The sequence below is a fragment of the Spodoptera frugiperda genome, chromosome 24 (genome assembly GCF_023101765.2).
Source record: "Spodoptera frugiperda isolate SF20-4 chromosome 24, AGI-APGP_CSIRO_Sfru_2.0, whole genome shotgun sequence".
NCBI lineage: Eukaryota > Metazoa > Arthropoda > Insecta > Lepidoptera > Noctuidae > Spodoptera > Spodoptera frugiperda.
Genome location: NC_064235.1, coordinates 847,553 through 863,759, shown reverse-complemented (window position 1 = coordinate 863,759; position 16,207 = coordinate 847,553). Strand labels below are relative to the sequence as shown.

Here is a 16,207-nt window from a genome sequence, read left to right as displayed (position 1 = left end):
GCAATCGCCGCCGCTCATGGACACTTGAAACACCAAAGGCGTTACAAGTGCGTTGCCGGCTTTTTGGGAGTTAGGAATTTATGTTCGGGAATCGGGGATGGGGAAGATTGGGAAGGGGGGAATTGGGCCTCCGGTAACCTCACTCACACAACGAAACACAACGCAAGCGTTGTTTCACGTCGGTTTTCTGTGAGGCCGTGGTATCACTCCGGTCGAGCTGGCCCATTCGTGCCGAAGCATGGCTCTCCCACACTTAAGAACCCCTTATTTATTTGAAACGCTTTATAAATTACTAACATTTGAGAATTTTACTCGGTCAAATACAAGGTTCTAAAATTATTGTAACTTTCGTGAGACATACTAAATTAATGTTTATGTTATCGGCTTACTCACGTAACTGTTTGACGAGGAACTCGACTAGTTTCAAGCCGTCCATATCAAGAGTAGCAGCGCGACAATCGCCGCGCGTCGTCGCGAAATGCTGCTGATGAATATGAGCCTCTAGCATGGCTTGAAACTAGTCGAGTTCCTCGTCAAACAGTTACGTGAGTAACGCGAACGAAGCCACTGGCAGAAGCTAGTCGAGTCGAGAAATAAAAGTGATATTGAACGCATATTATTTTATTATCAGTCACCTCTGCCATTTTAACTTTGTGACACTATGATAAAGGAACTTGGATACTGCTTATCAGTAATTCAGTACGTTACGTACGAACATACGTACTTATGATACATATATACACGATTGGTGCGGTGGTTGGGCAACTGGGCTGCCGTCCAACGTGTAGCGGGTTCGATACCTGTACGGAGCAACACTCTTGTTAACTGATAACTACCTCGTTTGTCTAAGTCACAAGTGCGACTACCTACTAATCTCTTGTAATGCCTTTGGTGTTTCGGGTGTCCATAGGCATCGCTGATCGCTTACCATCAGGTGATCCGATAGCTCAATTGCCTCCTATTCCATAAAAAAAAAACCGAGCAAGCAGTCTTCTCGGGTTCCTTGTTCGAGCAATATTTTATTCAGTTTTTCAGGTCCTGCAAAGTTTTCACCTGCAATCAGCCTCGTACTGTCTGCCCCCCACAGCCCTCCCCCAGTGACTACACATCGCGAGGGTGGGAGCGACCTGCGTGCTGCGACTGTCGGGGGACCTTCATCAGGGGCCTTAGTCTGCTATTACAATTGGCTACTTTCCTACTAGTCAAATTCAATACTTTTTTCGAAACGTCAAAAACGATATTTTCTATGAACTTTGTATGAAATAGTGCGTTATGACGTCATAAGTTTTTGACGTCAAATAGCAGACTTATTTCTAGAAATTTAGCTAGAAAAAAACGAAAATTAAATAGTTCATCAAATTTATGAATGAGAGTGTGATTATTTTTTAATATTTTATTGTATTGAAAAGTTGTAATAATTTATTTTTGACCGAGGATAGTACCCAATTGTGTCAGAATGGTGCGAGAGGGACGGAGCTATGTAGGTTGTATAGCTCCGTCCCTCTCGCACTGCTCAGTGATCGACCATTCTGACACAATTGTAATAGCAGACTAAGGCCCCAGGTCTTGGCTCCACCTTGTGGGTGGACATCCTACACTGTGCTTGGTGGTACGTGGTCCGTGAGCAAACTGTTCCTATATTATGTTTATTTGTTAGTTTTTGAACGAGCTAATCTCATGAACTGCTGGTTTGAATTTAATAATAATGTTTGTGTGTTGGAAAGTCCTTTTATCGAGTAAGATTATCGGCTATAAAACATCACGCTACGATCAAGAGGAGCAGAGCAGTGGATGAAATTGTGTGGGAGAAGTTAATTATTGAATATTTTTAGTTAGATATAAGCTACTCCTGCTCGGTTTCACTCGCTCTGGTCAGCTCCTAGTGGATAAAGTTTTGTTTTATAGCCTTTCTCGATAAATGAACTACCCAACACAGATTTTTTTTTATACTTATTTATTTAAATCGGACCAGTATTTCCGGAGATTAGGGCGTTCAAACAAACTCTTCAGCTTTATGTAAGTATATTAGTAAGAAAGTACCAAATAAGTCAAAGTCAAAATTATTTATTTCAAATAGACCAGGAAGACACTTTTGAACGTCAAAGCAAATATAACAATATTAATAACGTCTGTCTGTCGGTCAGTCCTCTAGTTGCTCTATTTGCTCGTTCCAAAGTGTAGATTCCTATGGAGAAGAACAAGCAAGAAACTCCATAGGTTACTCTTTTTCAATCAGATTCACAATACAATGAATACGAATCAATCGACGATCGACTTACTACCCAAGTACCTCGCAAATAACAATTTTCGATTCATGTACTCTACGGAGCACTGCGCAGTAAAACCAGGTCAAACCTGACCTATCCGGTCTGAGCCGGTTACAACTGGTTTTTGAAAGGGGATCCAATTGCAGTGGGGCCCCCATTTTGTAGTATTAATAGTAATAAACTTGAAGTTTGTTTGTTTGTGCGTATTTGAAGTCTTTTTGTATAGTAACCAGGCGTTTGCCTCGTTGGTCGAGTGGTCGCAAGTGCGACTGTTGAACAAGGGGTCTCAAGGGCAAAGAAATACTAAGCTTTTCTCCGTTTTATTATAACTTTCGTGAGACAAACTAAATTTATTATTATGTTATCGGCTTACTCACGTAATTGTTTGAATCGTGTGTCGCGGAATGCTGCTCATGAATATAAGCCTCTATCATGGCTTGAAACTAGTCGAGTTCCTCGTCAAACAATTACCTACGTGAGCCGATAACATACTAATTAATTAATTCGGTTTTTCGAAAATTTCTCAGTATTAGCACGGAGTCTGGAATTGTGCCCAGTATATGGCAATAGGCTCACCCCCTATTACATGGGACTTATAACACAAATGGTGAAAAGTGTGTGTACATTGTATAGCGGCATTACGTGCCGTAATGTGCACCTCTGCCTACCCCTTTGGGGATAAAAGGCGTTACGTTGTACTAACCATACTTATTTCTTTTTTTGCATGTTTGGAGCATTGACGGAACGGGCGACTGCAGCGCTGTTTGATCAAGAATTCAATTCTCACTATACTTTCTGATTTATGTATTTTTTTGAATAATAAATCAATATTTTAAAATATATTTCGTTGTTTTATTACAAAAATGAAACAAACCTTAAATCAGTGGACAAATATTTTTATTATTTTTAACAATTACAAGTTTACATAGTCTTCGTGCCACGTAACATGGCAAGATTTTGTCGTTGTAAGGGTAATTATTATTTTAGTTTATAGTAAAATTAGAATTCAGTAAATATACTATACAATTTATGAGTATAAATATACAATAGGTACTTATAAGAAATTATCCCGCTACGACAAAATTTTGCCATGTTCCGTGGCAGGTATAAGGCCGGTTGTACACGTTTGGTTTCCGATTCCAGACCAGGAATTCAGATTCGGAAATTGGAAGCCTTAGGAAGGCAGCACATTTTCGGTTTCTGAATAAAGTTTCCATATCCTGAATGCTTTACTTTCATACAGATAGTTCAAACACGCGCACATCTGTTTAATTTGAGAAAAATGAAGTTGATGGTCGCCTAATTCGGAAGCGTTCGTTTTCGGCATACTTTCAGGTTTCCGAATTTGAATTCCTGATTAGGGGGTGGAACGTTAGTCGGCCTTAAAGTAAAGGCAAACGTTCGGTTTGAGAATTAGGCATTCTCATTTTTTTTCAGAGCGCATAAAAGTACGTGTGAGATTCAGATTTACGAATCTGCATTCGGTATTAGCAAACCGCGCGTTAGCTAGCCTTATAAACATAAAAAAATACTTTCATTCCTCTATAATACTATCTATGTATTATTAATATTAGTATCAGTGTCACTAATATCAGATTTCTGAGCAACAGTTATAGTATAATTATGATTTACACTCGAATTCCCATCCAAATTTAACAAACCAACATTAGATGTACTAGGCAAGTCCTTATTTAACAATAAACTATTATTTTGCGAATTAGCTTTTAGAATAGTGTTAATAATTTCAATTTGAACACTAGAAAACACATCGGGCGGCAATTTTTTCAATAGACAAGTGATGTATTTGACAAACGCTGTCAGTTCGCTGTCACTGTCATTGTCATAGAGTGTTGTGTTGTCTCTGCGCCGTTTTGGCGGGCTGTCAATGTCAAATACACTTGTACGTCGGCGTTTTTTTATTAGTTTAGGCTTCGGTTTCTCTTTTATTTTCACTGGGTCCGGGCTTGGTTCTTTCTCTAGGTAGACTACTTCAGTGTACGAGGTGTTCCTCTCATCTTCGTTTGATGAGGCGTCTGAATTATCCTTGTCCTGTGAAGAATAGTAAAAAAATGGTTAATTTTTAAGCGATTAGTGTTATGTTATTATCTTATTTGCTGACTGAGACTAACCGTCGTACTCCGAGTCATTTAATGGTTACTTAACCCATTCCTTAGTTTAGTTATGATTTTCGATACAAAATCGTTACTAAGGTACAGTTTAAGTAATGTCTCTGAGTGCGGCAGTAAAAGAGCCTGTCATAAGTTGAAGCGAGATCAACATTTGAATAGTAAAAAAATATTTATTACTGGTTACAATTTGGACATAGGCTTTTTGGGCATAGAGCCTTTTTGGGGGGGGGGGGGGGTAAAATTATCCAATGACTTCTCCGGCCTTGGGTGAGGCGAGAGGGAGTGCTAGACTCTTACTGACTAAAAACCACCCTGTTCCTGCTTTTCAAGTCGGAGCCCCGGTAACCCGCTAGGCAGTCCGCAGCTCCGGGTCATTTTGACTGTCGTACTTTTCGATTTTTTCTAACCAGGTAATTTAACTAAAAAACGGTTTACTCCTCCGGTTTACGGCCTAGTAGTTTCTAGCCTACGTCGTCGCGTCTGCGTATGAAGAATCCCTTTGTGACTCGAAACTAGTAGAGCTTTTCTCTGTTAATTTACTTGAGTAAACCGTAATTTTTAGTTATTTACTAATGTATTTAAAATGTATACCTGCAACGTCTGCAGCATGACACCAGGGTGGTGCTCCTTCATATGCGCCTTGATATCCTCATACTCCTTCCCCACGGTGTCCTGGCAGATGATGCACCGGGACTTCCTGCCGTCCGTCTGGAAGAAGCTCCACAGATCGTGGACTTTTAGCAACTCCTCAACGTCGTCGTCTGTGGAAGAAAACGTGGGGATTTAATACAATAATGTTGGTAACAATGTTATAGTTGTGTTTTTATGTTGGCCATACTGGGTCTTGTAATAGTGTCCTACTCAACTTAAGTGTATGCTGTGTTCATTAAAACTTCTGCCTTAAATATAATAAATGTCGGTGCTGTTAAAACCACTGTTTTACTTATATTTCTACAAATAATAAACAAATACTGCCTTGTTGGTCGAGTGGTCGTAAGTGCGACTGCCGGACAAGGGGTCTCGAGTTTGGCAAAGTATTACTGGGCTTTTTTCGGTAAAATTTCTCAATTTTGGAATTGTGTCCAGTATATGGCAATAGGCTCACCCCCTATTACATAGGACTTATAACACAAATGGTGAAAAGTAGGTGTACATTGTACAGTGGCATTACGTGCCGTAATGTGCACCTCTGCCTACCGCTTCGGGGATAAATCGCATGGAGGTTGTTGTGGAATAAATAAATATAGGCTCGGTATCTGATTTTTTTAAATGGTGTAAGCCGGTAAACGATCAGACGTATCACCTGAAGGTACGCAATCACCGCCGCCCATGGACACTCTAAACACCAGGAATTACAAGCCCATATACACCCGAAACACCAGAGGCGTTACAAGTGCGTTGCCGGCCTTTTGGGAAGAAATTTAAGGGTTATTGGGGAATCGGGGATTGGGAAGATTGGGGGTAATTGGGCCTCCGGTAACCGCACTCACACAACGAAACACAACGCAAGCGTTGTTTCACGTCGGTTTTCTGTGAGGCCGAGGTATCACTCCGGTCGAGCTAAAGCGTGGCTCTCCTCCATTTAAATATGTAAGTATTATGTTTATTATAATAATAATAAAAATAATAAAAAGCCATTTATTCCATATCTCCAATGTACATTTCAAATTTGTTAGTAGTTTGTTTGTTAGTATGTTTTCCTTAGAGTATGTTAATAGTATTAGTATTCTTCGAGATATGGACCCCTTTCTGGGTAAAGGCCTCCTCCAGCTTCTTCCACACGTCCCTGTCCTTGCCTATGTCTAACCAATTGTCCCCTGCCACCTGTATAACATCATCAGCCCACCTTCGCTTTGGTCTACCAACATTTCTTTTTCCCCTGGTCCTTTCCATCTTGTGGTCTCTATAGTCCATCTTTTGTCTGTGTAGCGAGAGATGTGTCCTGCCCACTTCCATTTTAGTGTAAGTGCGTGTTCGAGAGCGTCAGTGATTTTTGTTTTTTTCCTGATAATTTCGTTTTTCACTTTGTGTCTTTTCTTTATCTTCAGCATACTCCTCTCCATTGCTGTTTGGGTACATTTGATCTTCAGTTTTACTTTATTTGTGAACACCCAAGTTTGACACGCGTAAAGTAGGCATGGTAAGAGACACGTGTCGAACACAGTTTTTTTCAGGTGCAACCCATAATCGCCTTTTAGGATTTCTTTTTGAGACCAGAATTTTTTCCAAGTCATGTTAATTCTCCTGGTTATTTCTTCTTCATTGTTGGATTTGTTGAAAGACACTTGTTTTCCCAGATATAAGTACTTTTGAGTATATTCTATGCTATTTCCTTTAACTGTAATGGGTCGCTCTTGACTGTTAGTCATTATTTTAGTTTTAGTTAGATTCATTTCAAGGCCAATTTTCGAGCTTTCGTGAGCAAGTGTTCTCATCATTTCTTCAATGTCTTTTGGAGTCTCAGCTATTATAGCTATATCATCAGCAAATCTTAAGTGGTTTAAATATTTCCCGTTTACTAGGAGTCCTTTGTTTACCCAGTTTAGCTTCTGGAATATGTTTTCGAGCACCGCTATGAAAAGTTTCGGTGACAGCGGGTCTCCCTGCCTGACACCTCTTTCTATTTTAATTTCATCTCCTCTGGTCTCAAGTCTAATTTTGCTTGTACTATTTGAATAAATGTGTTTTAAGATGTTGATGTATTTTTGGTGGACATTTGAATATTGCAGTGCATTCCAGATTGAGCAGTGGCTGATGCTATCAAATGCTTTGCTATAGTCAATGAAGGCCACATATAGGGGTCTATTGTATTCTTGGTGCTTTTCTATTATTTGTTCTAGCGTGTGTACGTGGTCCATTGTGCTATAACCTGATCTAAACCCTGCTTGCTCTTTCGGCTGCTTGTCGTCAATATTTTGAGATATTCTTCTTAGCATTATTGATGAGAATAACTTGTATATGCTTGGTAATAGGCTTATAGGTCTGTAGTTTCCTACATCTAAGGGATTTCCTTTTTTATAGAGTAGAATTATGTCGGATGAGCGCCATTGTTTTGGAACCATTTCCGTATCCATTACTAAATTAAACAGTCTTGTCAAGTGGTGGATTAGAATGGGTGCACCCGTTTTGAGAACTTCATTGCAGATTCCATCCGGACCGGGACTTTTTTCTGATTTTAACTGTTTAATGTGTTCATAAACTTCTGAATCTTGAATTGGTTTAATGTCTTCGCAATAGTTGCTAGTATGTATTTCTATTTCGTTATTGTTCCTTTTCCTATATAAATCCTTATAAAAATTTGTTGCATGGTTTAAGACATCTTTTCTTGAATTCGTTGTCTCTGTCTTTTGCTCTAGTTTGTGAATCCATGTTTTGTGTGTTGACAGCTCCTTGTATGCTCTTTTTGTACTTCTAAAAAGTTTTATGTTTCTTGTGATGATGTTATGTCTATAGTTGTTGTAGTCCTTTCTGATAGATTTTTTTGTTTCTTTGTATATTCTACTCAATTCAGATTTTATATCTTTTGTTTTGTTTTTAATATGTATTAATTCTGTGCGCCTTTTTATTAGTTGAACCGTGTCATGACTGAATATTCTATGGCCTTCTACTTGATCCGTATTCCTCAACTTCGAACTTTCCAGTATGCTCTTTTCTAGGTGGTTGTAATATGTCTGGCTATCATTAACGTCCAATTGTATAGATCCTAATTTTGTTTGTAACTTTGTTCTGTAGTCTTCAATTTCTTTTTCCGTCTTTGGGACCTTAAGTGGTGTTTTAAAGTTATTTCTACTCTTACGTGTGTGGCCTAGAAGTACTGAGGCCCTCATTAGTCTATGATCAGATGGAAATTGTACGTTACTCAGTATTTCTATGTTTCTTATTAGCTTGGGACTGTTTGTCATTATATAATCAATTTCATTTTTAGTTTTTAGATCGGGTGATATCCAAGTCCATCTGCGGTTTTGCTTTTTCTTGAAAAATGTGTTCATTATAGACAGTTTGTGTTGGAAAGCGTAAGTAATAAGACGGTCACCTCGTTCGTTTCGCCTTCCGTAACCATATTGGCCTAGAGTTGGGTAGTGATCTGCTTCTGAGATTCCTATCTTTGCGTTAAAGTCTCCCATTACTATTACTTTATCATCAGTTAGTTCATGTGCAGATTCCATTTCATTGTAGAATTGTTCAATTTCATCATCTGATGATTTCTCAGTGGGTGCATATGCTTGAATTAATGACAATGAAAATCTTTCAAATTTTAACTGTAGAAGTGCTACTCTTTCCGATATTCCTAAGAAGTTATTTATATTTTTCTTATACTTTTTCTTTATTAGAAAGCCTACTCCATAAAGACCTTTCGTCTGACCTATGTAGCAGAAAATGTAGTCTTGGTGTTCTTCGATATTGCATCCCATTCTTCTTACTTCTGAGAGTCCTACAATATCGCAGTTGATATTTCTTAAGGCGTGGGTGAGTTCAAGATATCTTTCCGTTGATGATAATGATCTTACGTTAAATGTGCATACTTTTAGATTTGGCTCTTTTTTAAATTTTATATTATTGTTCTGTGGAGGGTAGTAGTCTAATTCCCCACGAGGACCAGTCGGCTTGGGGAATATTTTATTTTCGATTTTGTTTAGTATTTCCTTGGTTGTTGGTTTTTTCCGGCGGCTGATGATTTTATCCTATGCTTTCTGCTCAGGTGGGTGAGAACCGAAAGGAAGGGAGTTGCTCCTATTTCTCATTAAATCAAAGGCGTTGAGTCTATTTGTTTTTGTTGTTAGATGTTGTTTACGAGGCTGCTCCGATCCACTTGGTGAGGTGGAGATCTCTCTCTTCCGCTTATCGTTCCCTGGTCTTCCCTCTTTGATGATTAGTTTATCGTAGTTCATCACTACATAGTTGCCCTTCTTCTTTTCTTCTATGAGTCTAGGCAGTAGTTCCTTCCTCTTGTTAAGAATTTCCTTCGGATAATCTTCGGAAGCATAGACATTGTTTTTCAATTTGTTTTTGTTTTTCATAATATCGCTCTTTTTCCAGTTGTTGACAAATGATACCATTATAGGCCTTGCCTTTGTGTTATTTTTATCAATTTTGCCAATTCTGTATATCATATTTATGTCTCTGTCTTCTACTAGAATATTTAAATCGTCTTTGAATTTCTTCTTAACTATTTCCGTGAGGGTATGTATTGATTTTTCGCTTTCTTCTATGCCGTATAAGACTAAATTGTTAATTCTTTGATGTTTTTCTAGATAGTATATTTTTTCTCTCAATTTTTCATTTTCTAATTTCAAATCTTGTATTTCTCGTGTAAAGGGTTGTAATTTTTCGTCTAGCTGTGCTATAATTTCTTTTGTTTGGTTTGCCATTTCCAATTTTACTTGGTCGAATAATTTTTGTAGGTTATCCATTTTTCGTGCGTCGGTGTTATGCGTGGAACGAAACGTAGTTGCGTGAACGCAGCCTTTGTTGGTTAGGTTGGTACTGACTTGTAATATTTTATGTTGCAACACTGTTCTAATACTGTCAGCTGTCAGTTGTTTGATTAATGTTATCGACAGTTAACCTCAAATCTTCGTCGGTGTTTTTGCACTTAATATGGTTTTTTAGCACCGTTTTCACTCGGATGTTTTATTTTAGATGCACTATGGTGCGAACTTATTGTGTTTTTGGAGTTTTTACACAGAATGTGACGGTATTTACTTGGTTTTCTTGTGATTTGCCGGAGCTTCGTATCACTACGTCTTTACGTTAACACAGCCGGAACCGGAATGTTTATTATAATACTAATTAAGTATTAAAGGAAAACTAGTGGTCGCCTATGGCCGAAATTCGACCATATATGATTTAATTTACAATACCACTTAACGTACGTTGAAGGATAATTTTTATTTAACTCAAACTCTTTTATAAAACTCTTTTCATATGAGACGTGAGAATATCATCGCAATGTCTATCGATTTTGACGTTTTGTCAAATACGATCAGATATTATGCATGTGTGTGTAATGTTTTATTTATTGATTTAATGTACTTTATAAGCATTATTTTTGAAAAATATTAGCGCTATGCACTTCTCCTACACATAAACTTTAAGTGTACCAAATTTTATGCTCCAACGTCCGCGCAATTTTCGTAAAAAGAATTACAAAGTTTTTGCTTCACGTATTAATATATAGATATTTAAGGAAAATAATAATTAGTTAGGCGGTTACAACCGCAACAAAAATGCAAAATGACTATTCGTACTCGGAAATGCAATGAGGAATAATTTTACATGAAAATGCAATGTGGTCACAACACGTAATTATTATTTCTGTAATACAATTAAAATTACATTTTATAACTAAGTTACCGATTGTTAAGAGTAGGACATCCTATCTAGTAGGGCTGATGCCTAATCCGGAGCTGCGGACTACCTAGCGGGTTTACCGGGGCTCCGGCTCGAAAAGCAGGAGTAGGAACGGGGTGGTGTTTAGTCAGTAAGAGTCTGACACTCCCTCTCGCCTCGTCCAAGGCGGGAGAAGTCATTGGATGATTTTCCTTAATTAAGTTGACTTAATTTTCACAATTTAGTCCCATCCGAGACTAAACTGTAAAAGTATGAATTAACTAGGTACCTAGAACTCACCCTTCCCGCCCCTCAACTCACGCAGCGCGACTTGCGAGCACGTTACAATAAGGTTTGGTTTGACTTTGTATTTTGCAGTCATACTATTGTATTTTTGTGAAAAAAAGCTAGTATTTTTTCATTCCGGGACAGTAAAGTAAACTGTAAAATTACTGGACACGGGATAGTTTTTTTTTAAAACGTTGCCCCATATTTGGATTTTCTCCTGTGTCGTGGGTGCGTTTACAAACATACAAGTTCACATGCACATGACACCCAGACCCGAAACAATAGTTTGGGAATTCACATAAAGAGTTGCTCCATGTGGGAATCGAACCCGCTACTTGTTGCCCAGCCACCGCACCAACCGTGCAGTCAAAGCATACAACATTCCGGGACGATCCCGAAAATCCCGGCCATCTAGTACCTAACCCTATTTGACACGCTGCCGTGTGGCAAGATTTAAGGAAGTTAATACAAATTAACAATAAATAACAATGAACAACTAATAAATGGCGGTTTTAAGAGGAAAAACGTTATAATTTAATAGAATTGAATCATACAGTAACCTACGTAGGTACGACTACTATCAACCTATTAGTATCCAGTTTAACCTGACCTTCGAATGTACGGAAAGACCATACAAAGCTAGACCAGGATATACTGGTATATTCGCTCGATGCCAATCCAGCATAAATTGACCCTTGTATATGCGGAAAGGTCGTACAAAGCTAGACCAGGATATACTGGTTTTTAGCTCGACGATCCAGTATAAACTGACCGTCGAATGTACAGAATGATCATACAAAGCGAGACCATGATATACTGGTCCTTTAGCTCGATGAGTAACCAACATAAAGTATTCAAGTATTCAAGTATTTATTGCATCCATAATGTACATAGGTGTTAAAAAATACAGTATTAAGTCACAATTATGGACCCTGTCGGGCACAGCAAAATATAAAATTCGTAGGAGAGAGGAAGGGCTTTTAGTATTAATTTAATGTCGTATTCGAATTAATTAAATAAGTATTTGGTTATTTCAATATTCTAGTGTATATATGTGTTTAGTAGTATATTAGAATATATATTAAGTATTTTTATTATAATTTTATTCATTATAATTATATTTGTTTGCTTCCATTCATATTTATTTATATATTTTATATATTATATTTTTATATATATTATATATTTATATATAGAGGTATATGTGTTATATTTATTATTTATTTTTAATATATTTATCATACAATGTTTTTATAATTAGTTTATGGTAACTCGTTTTGTATAGTTTATTTAAGTAATATTTCGTCTTATTTAGTGTTGACTATTTATTATATTGTAAGTAATTTATTGTTTAGCTTAGACTAGGCTTACCTAGCCAAGTTAGTGTTACAAGTAGGTAGTCTTATTTATTTATCCTGTAGGAATTCATCTATGGTGTAATAGCTTTTTTTAATTAGGAGTTGTTTCAATTTTCTTATAAATACACTAGTTTTTTCTATTTCTCTTAATTCTTCTGGTAGATTGTTATAAATTTTTATGGACATGGCATATGGACTAGAAGCATGCATCTTTAAGTTGGAACGTGGCAAATTTAATTTATTTTTGTGTCGAAGCGAGCGATTTGTTTGCATGTCTCCTCTTTTTTTGTAAGAGTCTGGATACTTGCGGACTAGCTTGCGTAATTCTAAAATATATGTATATATTTACTAAAGTGAGAATTTTATGTTTTGTGAAATGAGGTTTGCAACTATCAGTTTGTTCTATGTTTGTTATAATACGAATTAATTTTTTCTGTGAGATAAATAAAGACTGAGCATCCGTACTGTTTCCCCACAGAATGATACCGTACGTGAACCAAGCGTGGGCATACGCATAATACATAGTTAGTGCAGTTTTTAAATCAGTAGTCTTTTTAATTTCGTGTAGGGCATACGAAAACTTGGAAATTTTAGACTTTATTTTATGTATGTGTGATTTCCGATTAAATTGATATTCGAACGTACGAAAAGATTATACAAAGCGGGTCCATGATATACTGGTTTATAGGTCGGTACAACCAGTATAAATTGATCCTTAGATGTGAGGAAAGATCGTACAAAGCGAGGTCATGATAAACTGGTGGTTAATAACTCCATGTAATATGTACATAGTTAGGTATTTACGCTTAGTATGTAAGTGTTCCGTTACTAAATACCAATTGAACTAGTCATTGGACATTAATTACGCATTTACAGTTTTTCAAATTCAAGTACATACGTATGAACGTACTTTTAAACATAGATTAGTAATATCTACTAAAGGGTGTCCCAACAAGAACGCAAGATTTAAATTTGAAATAAAACGCAGATATTTTTAAAGAAATCGTGAAAGCTTTATAATATCGTAAAGTAGAGAGTATGAGGTTATCTATGGAACAATACATCGGGCAGATGGCTGCCGCTGGTTTGCTGAAACATACGTGATCTTTCAATGAAATTTTCAATGACCGTTTTGCATTAATGCTGCGGTATTTCATTAATACAGCGTCCAATTTCCTTTTAAGGCTTGAGTCGTCGTCGGCTTATTCGCATAAACCATCGACTTTAAGAAACCCCAAAGAAAAAAGTCTAATGGTGATAAATCACATGATCTAGGCGGCCAATTCTGGTCTCCAAAACGTGAAATAACACAACCGGGACATGACTGATGCAGCAATTCAATTGTTTCTCTGTTTGTATGACATGTGGCGCCATCTTGTTGAAAACACATGCTTTCCAAATCCATTTCTTCAATTCGAGGTACGAAAAGACTGGTTATCATTTTACGCTTGACCTGGCTCATTTTTAATCGCGTAGCGCTCCATTTTTACTAACCTCATACCTTATACTAACAAAAAATAACACGTGTTCAAATGTCAAACAATGATACTTCGAATGCCGCCAAATTTAAATCTTGCGTTCTTATTGGGACACCCGTTATAAACATCGAAAAGGAATGATGACGGGGTATGAAAATTAAAAATCTATTTAGTCCGTCAGTTTGGTAATAAAACAATATTAGAAATGTATCTGGGGGCACGGGAGTGCCCCCGCCAAGTCGAGCAAAAAAAGCGGCCGTACCATCCTTTTCTCGAAGCCATTCAGGCCAATTTCGACCGCCTATAGCTTCGTTGTGGACAAAACAAGAAGCCTGAATTTTCAGATACTGAGCAGGCATTGTTCCTGTTCCTTATTGGGCGGGAGGAAACGCCCGGGTGTCATCACTGCGAGGACCGCCCGGAGGACACAGTAGAACATAATTACAGTGGCGGTGTGCCCTGCGTGGGCTGAGCACCGCCAAGTCCTCAGGGATGTGGTCGGCGACGGCGACCTCTCGCGCCCGGCACTGGTTCAGGCCATGGTGCGGAGCGAGAGGGACTGGGATGCCGTCTCCTCCTTCTGCGAAGCAGTCATGCTAGCTAAGGAGGAGGCGGGGCGCGTGAGAGAACAAACCTCCTCACGCCCCAGCCGTCGCGAAAGACACTCCGGGCGTAGGGGATCCCGAGACGATCTCCGGCCACCGTAAGTGCGGGCCTGCGGACGGCGAGCAAGGGTAGCTCACCGCCCGAACAGAACCAGACCCGTGCGTACAACGCGTCGTCTTCCGCGCGCCTCAACGAGCCATCAGACCACCACAGATGGGGCCCAATAGGGCTGATGCCTGACCCGGAGCTGCGGACTACCTAGCGGGTTTACCGGGGCTCCGGCTCGAAAAGCAGGAGAAGGAACGGGGTGGTGTTTAGTCAGTAAGAGTCTGACACTCCCTCTCGCCTCACCCAAGGCGAGAAAAGTCATTGGATGATTATTCTCCCTCAAAAAAAAAAAAAAAAAAAGCAGGCATTGTACAAACTACATGGATCTCACAATTTTTTATGTACAAACTACATGGATCTCACAATTTTTTATGGTAAAAAAATTGAGATGCGGGACTTGGGCTTTTTTACAGGATGTTTTTGATAGTATACCTTATTATAAACATTGAATTATTATGAGTACTTTTCCACCACAGATGTGCTATGCTAAAAAGATGTAATAGCAAAGCTGTGAAACTATGTGACCGTTTCCACTGATACTAAGCTATGTAGCTATGCGAGGAAGTTGTGCAGCTCGAGTATGCGATGTATCGATAGTAGGGAAGTCATCTATAGCATGCATCCGTTTCCACCAGTGCTGAGCTATGTGTACCAATGAATATGATTGGTGGAAGCCAAACGCATCCACAGCAACGTAGCATAACACATCTCTGGTGGAACTGGAGCATTGTTGCTACCACATTAGGATTAAAAAAAAAACAAACAAGTTACGAAAAAGACATTTATTTATTTTTATTTAAAATTTTTACAGTTCTTATTTCAAATTTTTACAATTCTTATTCAAAATTTTTACAGTTCTTATTTTAAAAACTAACAACGAATAAAAAAAACAAACGATTTGACAGTTCCTTTTTAAAAAATAACCACTGTGACACATAGTGTTGTGGTTACCAAGTTAACAAATACTAGGTATTCGATTTAGTTTGAATATACATAACAGGTTCCGTTATATTAGTTTGGTTGTCCGTATTATGATTAATACTAACTTTACAATTCGATACTTCAGATTCTAAAGCCACTTTACTAGTTAAAATCTGTTTAATTATCTCATTTTGTAACTGACTTGAGACAGATTTAGGTAACTCTTTCAATAACGATACAACGTATTGGCCAAAGTAATCTAAGCTGGTGTTATATGAGTTACGTCTTGGTGTTGTATCGTTATTTCTGTTATTTTCGTTATTGAGACTGTTATTAAGTATCTGTTCGTTGCGTGGTTTTGCGGGCGATTGTGGTTTGGGAAATATTGGTTTTGCTTTCTTCTTTGGTGGGCTGGGAGTGGGGGAGGAGGGGCGGGACGTGTTGAAGTCTTCTAGATCCTCGAGGTATACCGTGTCCATCTCAATTGGATCTTTCTGTGTAAGAAAAAGTGAACATTTAAAATTTTATCTGTCGATTTATTCTGAGGGCTTATTATGAGTTTATTTTACGTTACCGTATTCGCGTGTTCTGACTAGCCTGCTTAATTGAACAAACCAATTAGAGGGTTAAATGTGGTAATATTTCTATCTTGTTAAACGTAAAATAAACTCGTACTAAGCCCTCAGATCGGCATTTTATAATTGACAATGAAAAATCCGGTG

The 16,207-nt window shown here is 38.0% G+C and overlaps 2 protein-coding genes across 3 annotated transcripts in view; both read right to left on the bottom strand.

Moving 5' to 3' along the window:
- Positions 1-6,278: 6,278 nt before the first annotated feature.
- LOC126912252 (uncharacterized) lies at positions 6,279-10,577 on the bottom strand. The gene has a single exon (XM_050703775.1). The coding sequence runs from the start codon at positions 9,805-9,807 to the stop codon at positions 9,079-9,081; it is 729 nt and encodes a 242-aa protein (XP_050559732.1). The 5' UTR covers positions 9,808-10,577; the 3' UTR covers positions 6,279-9,078.
- Positions 10,578-15,359: 4,782 nt separating this feature from the next.
- Positions 15,360-16,207, bottom strand: part of LOC118278884 (probable WRKY transcription factor protein 1) — a 41,877-nt gene continuing 41,029 nt past the window's right edge. For both annotated transcript variants that reach the window (XM_050703668.1, XM_050703667.1), the window contains exon 7: positions 15,360-15,979. In XM_050703668.1, the coding sequence (XP_050559625.1) occupies positions 15,530-15,979 (450 nt within the window). In that variant the 3' untranslated portion in view covers positions 15,360-15,529. The remainder of the gene's footprint in view (positions 15,980-16,207) is intronic.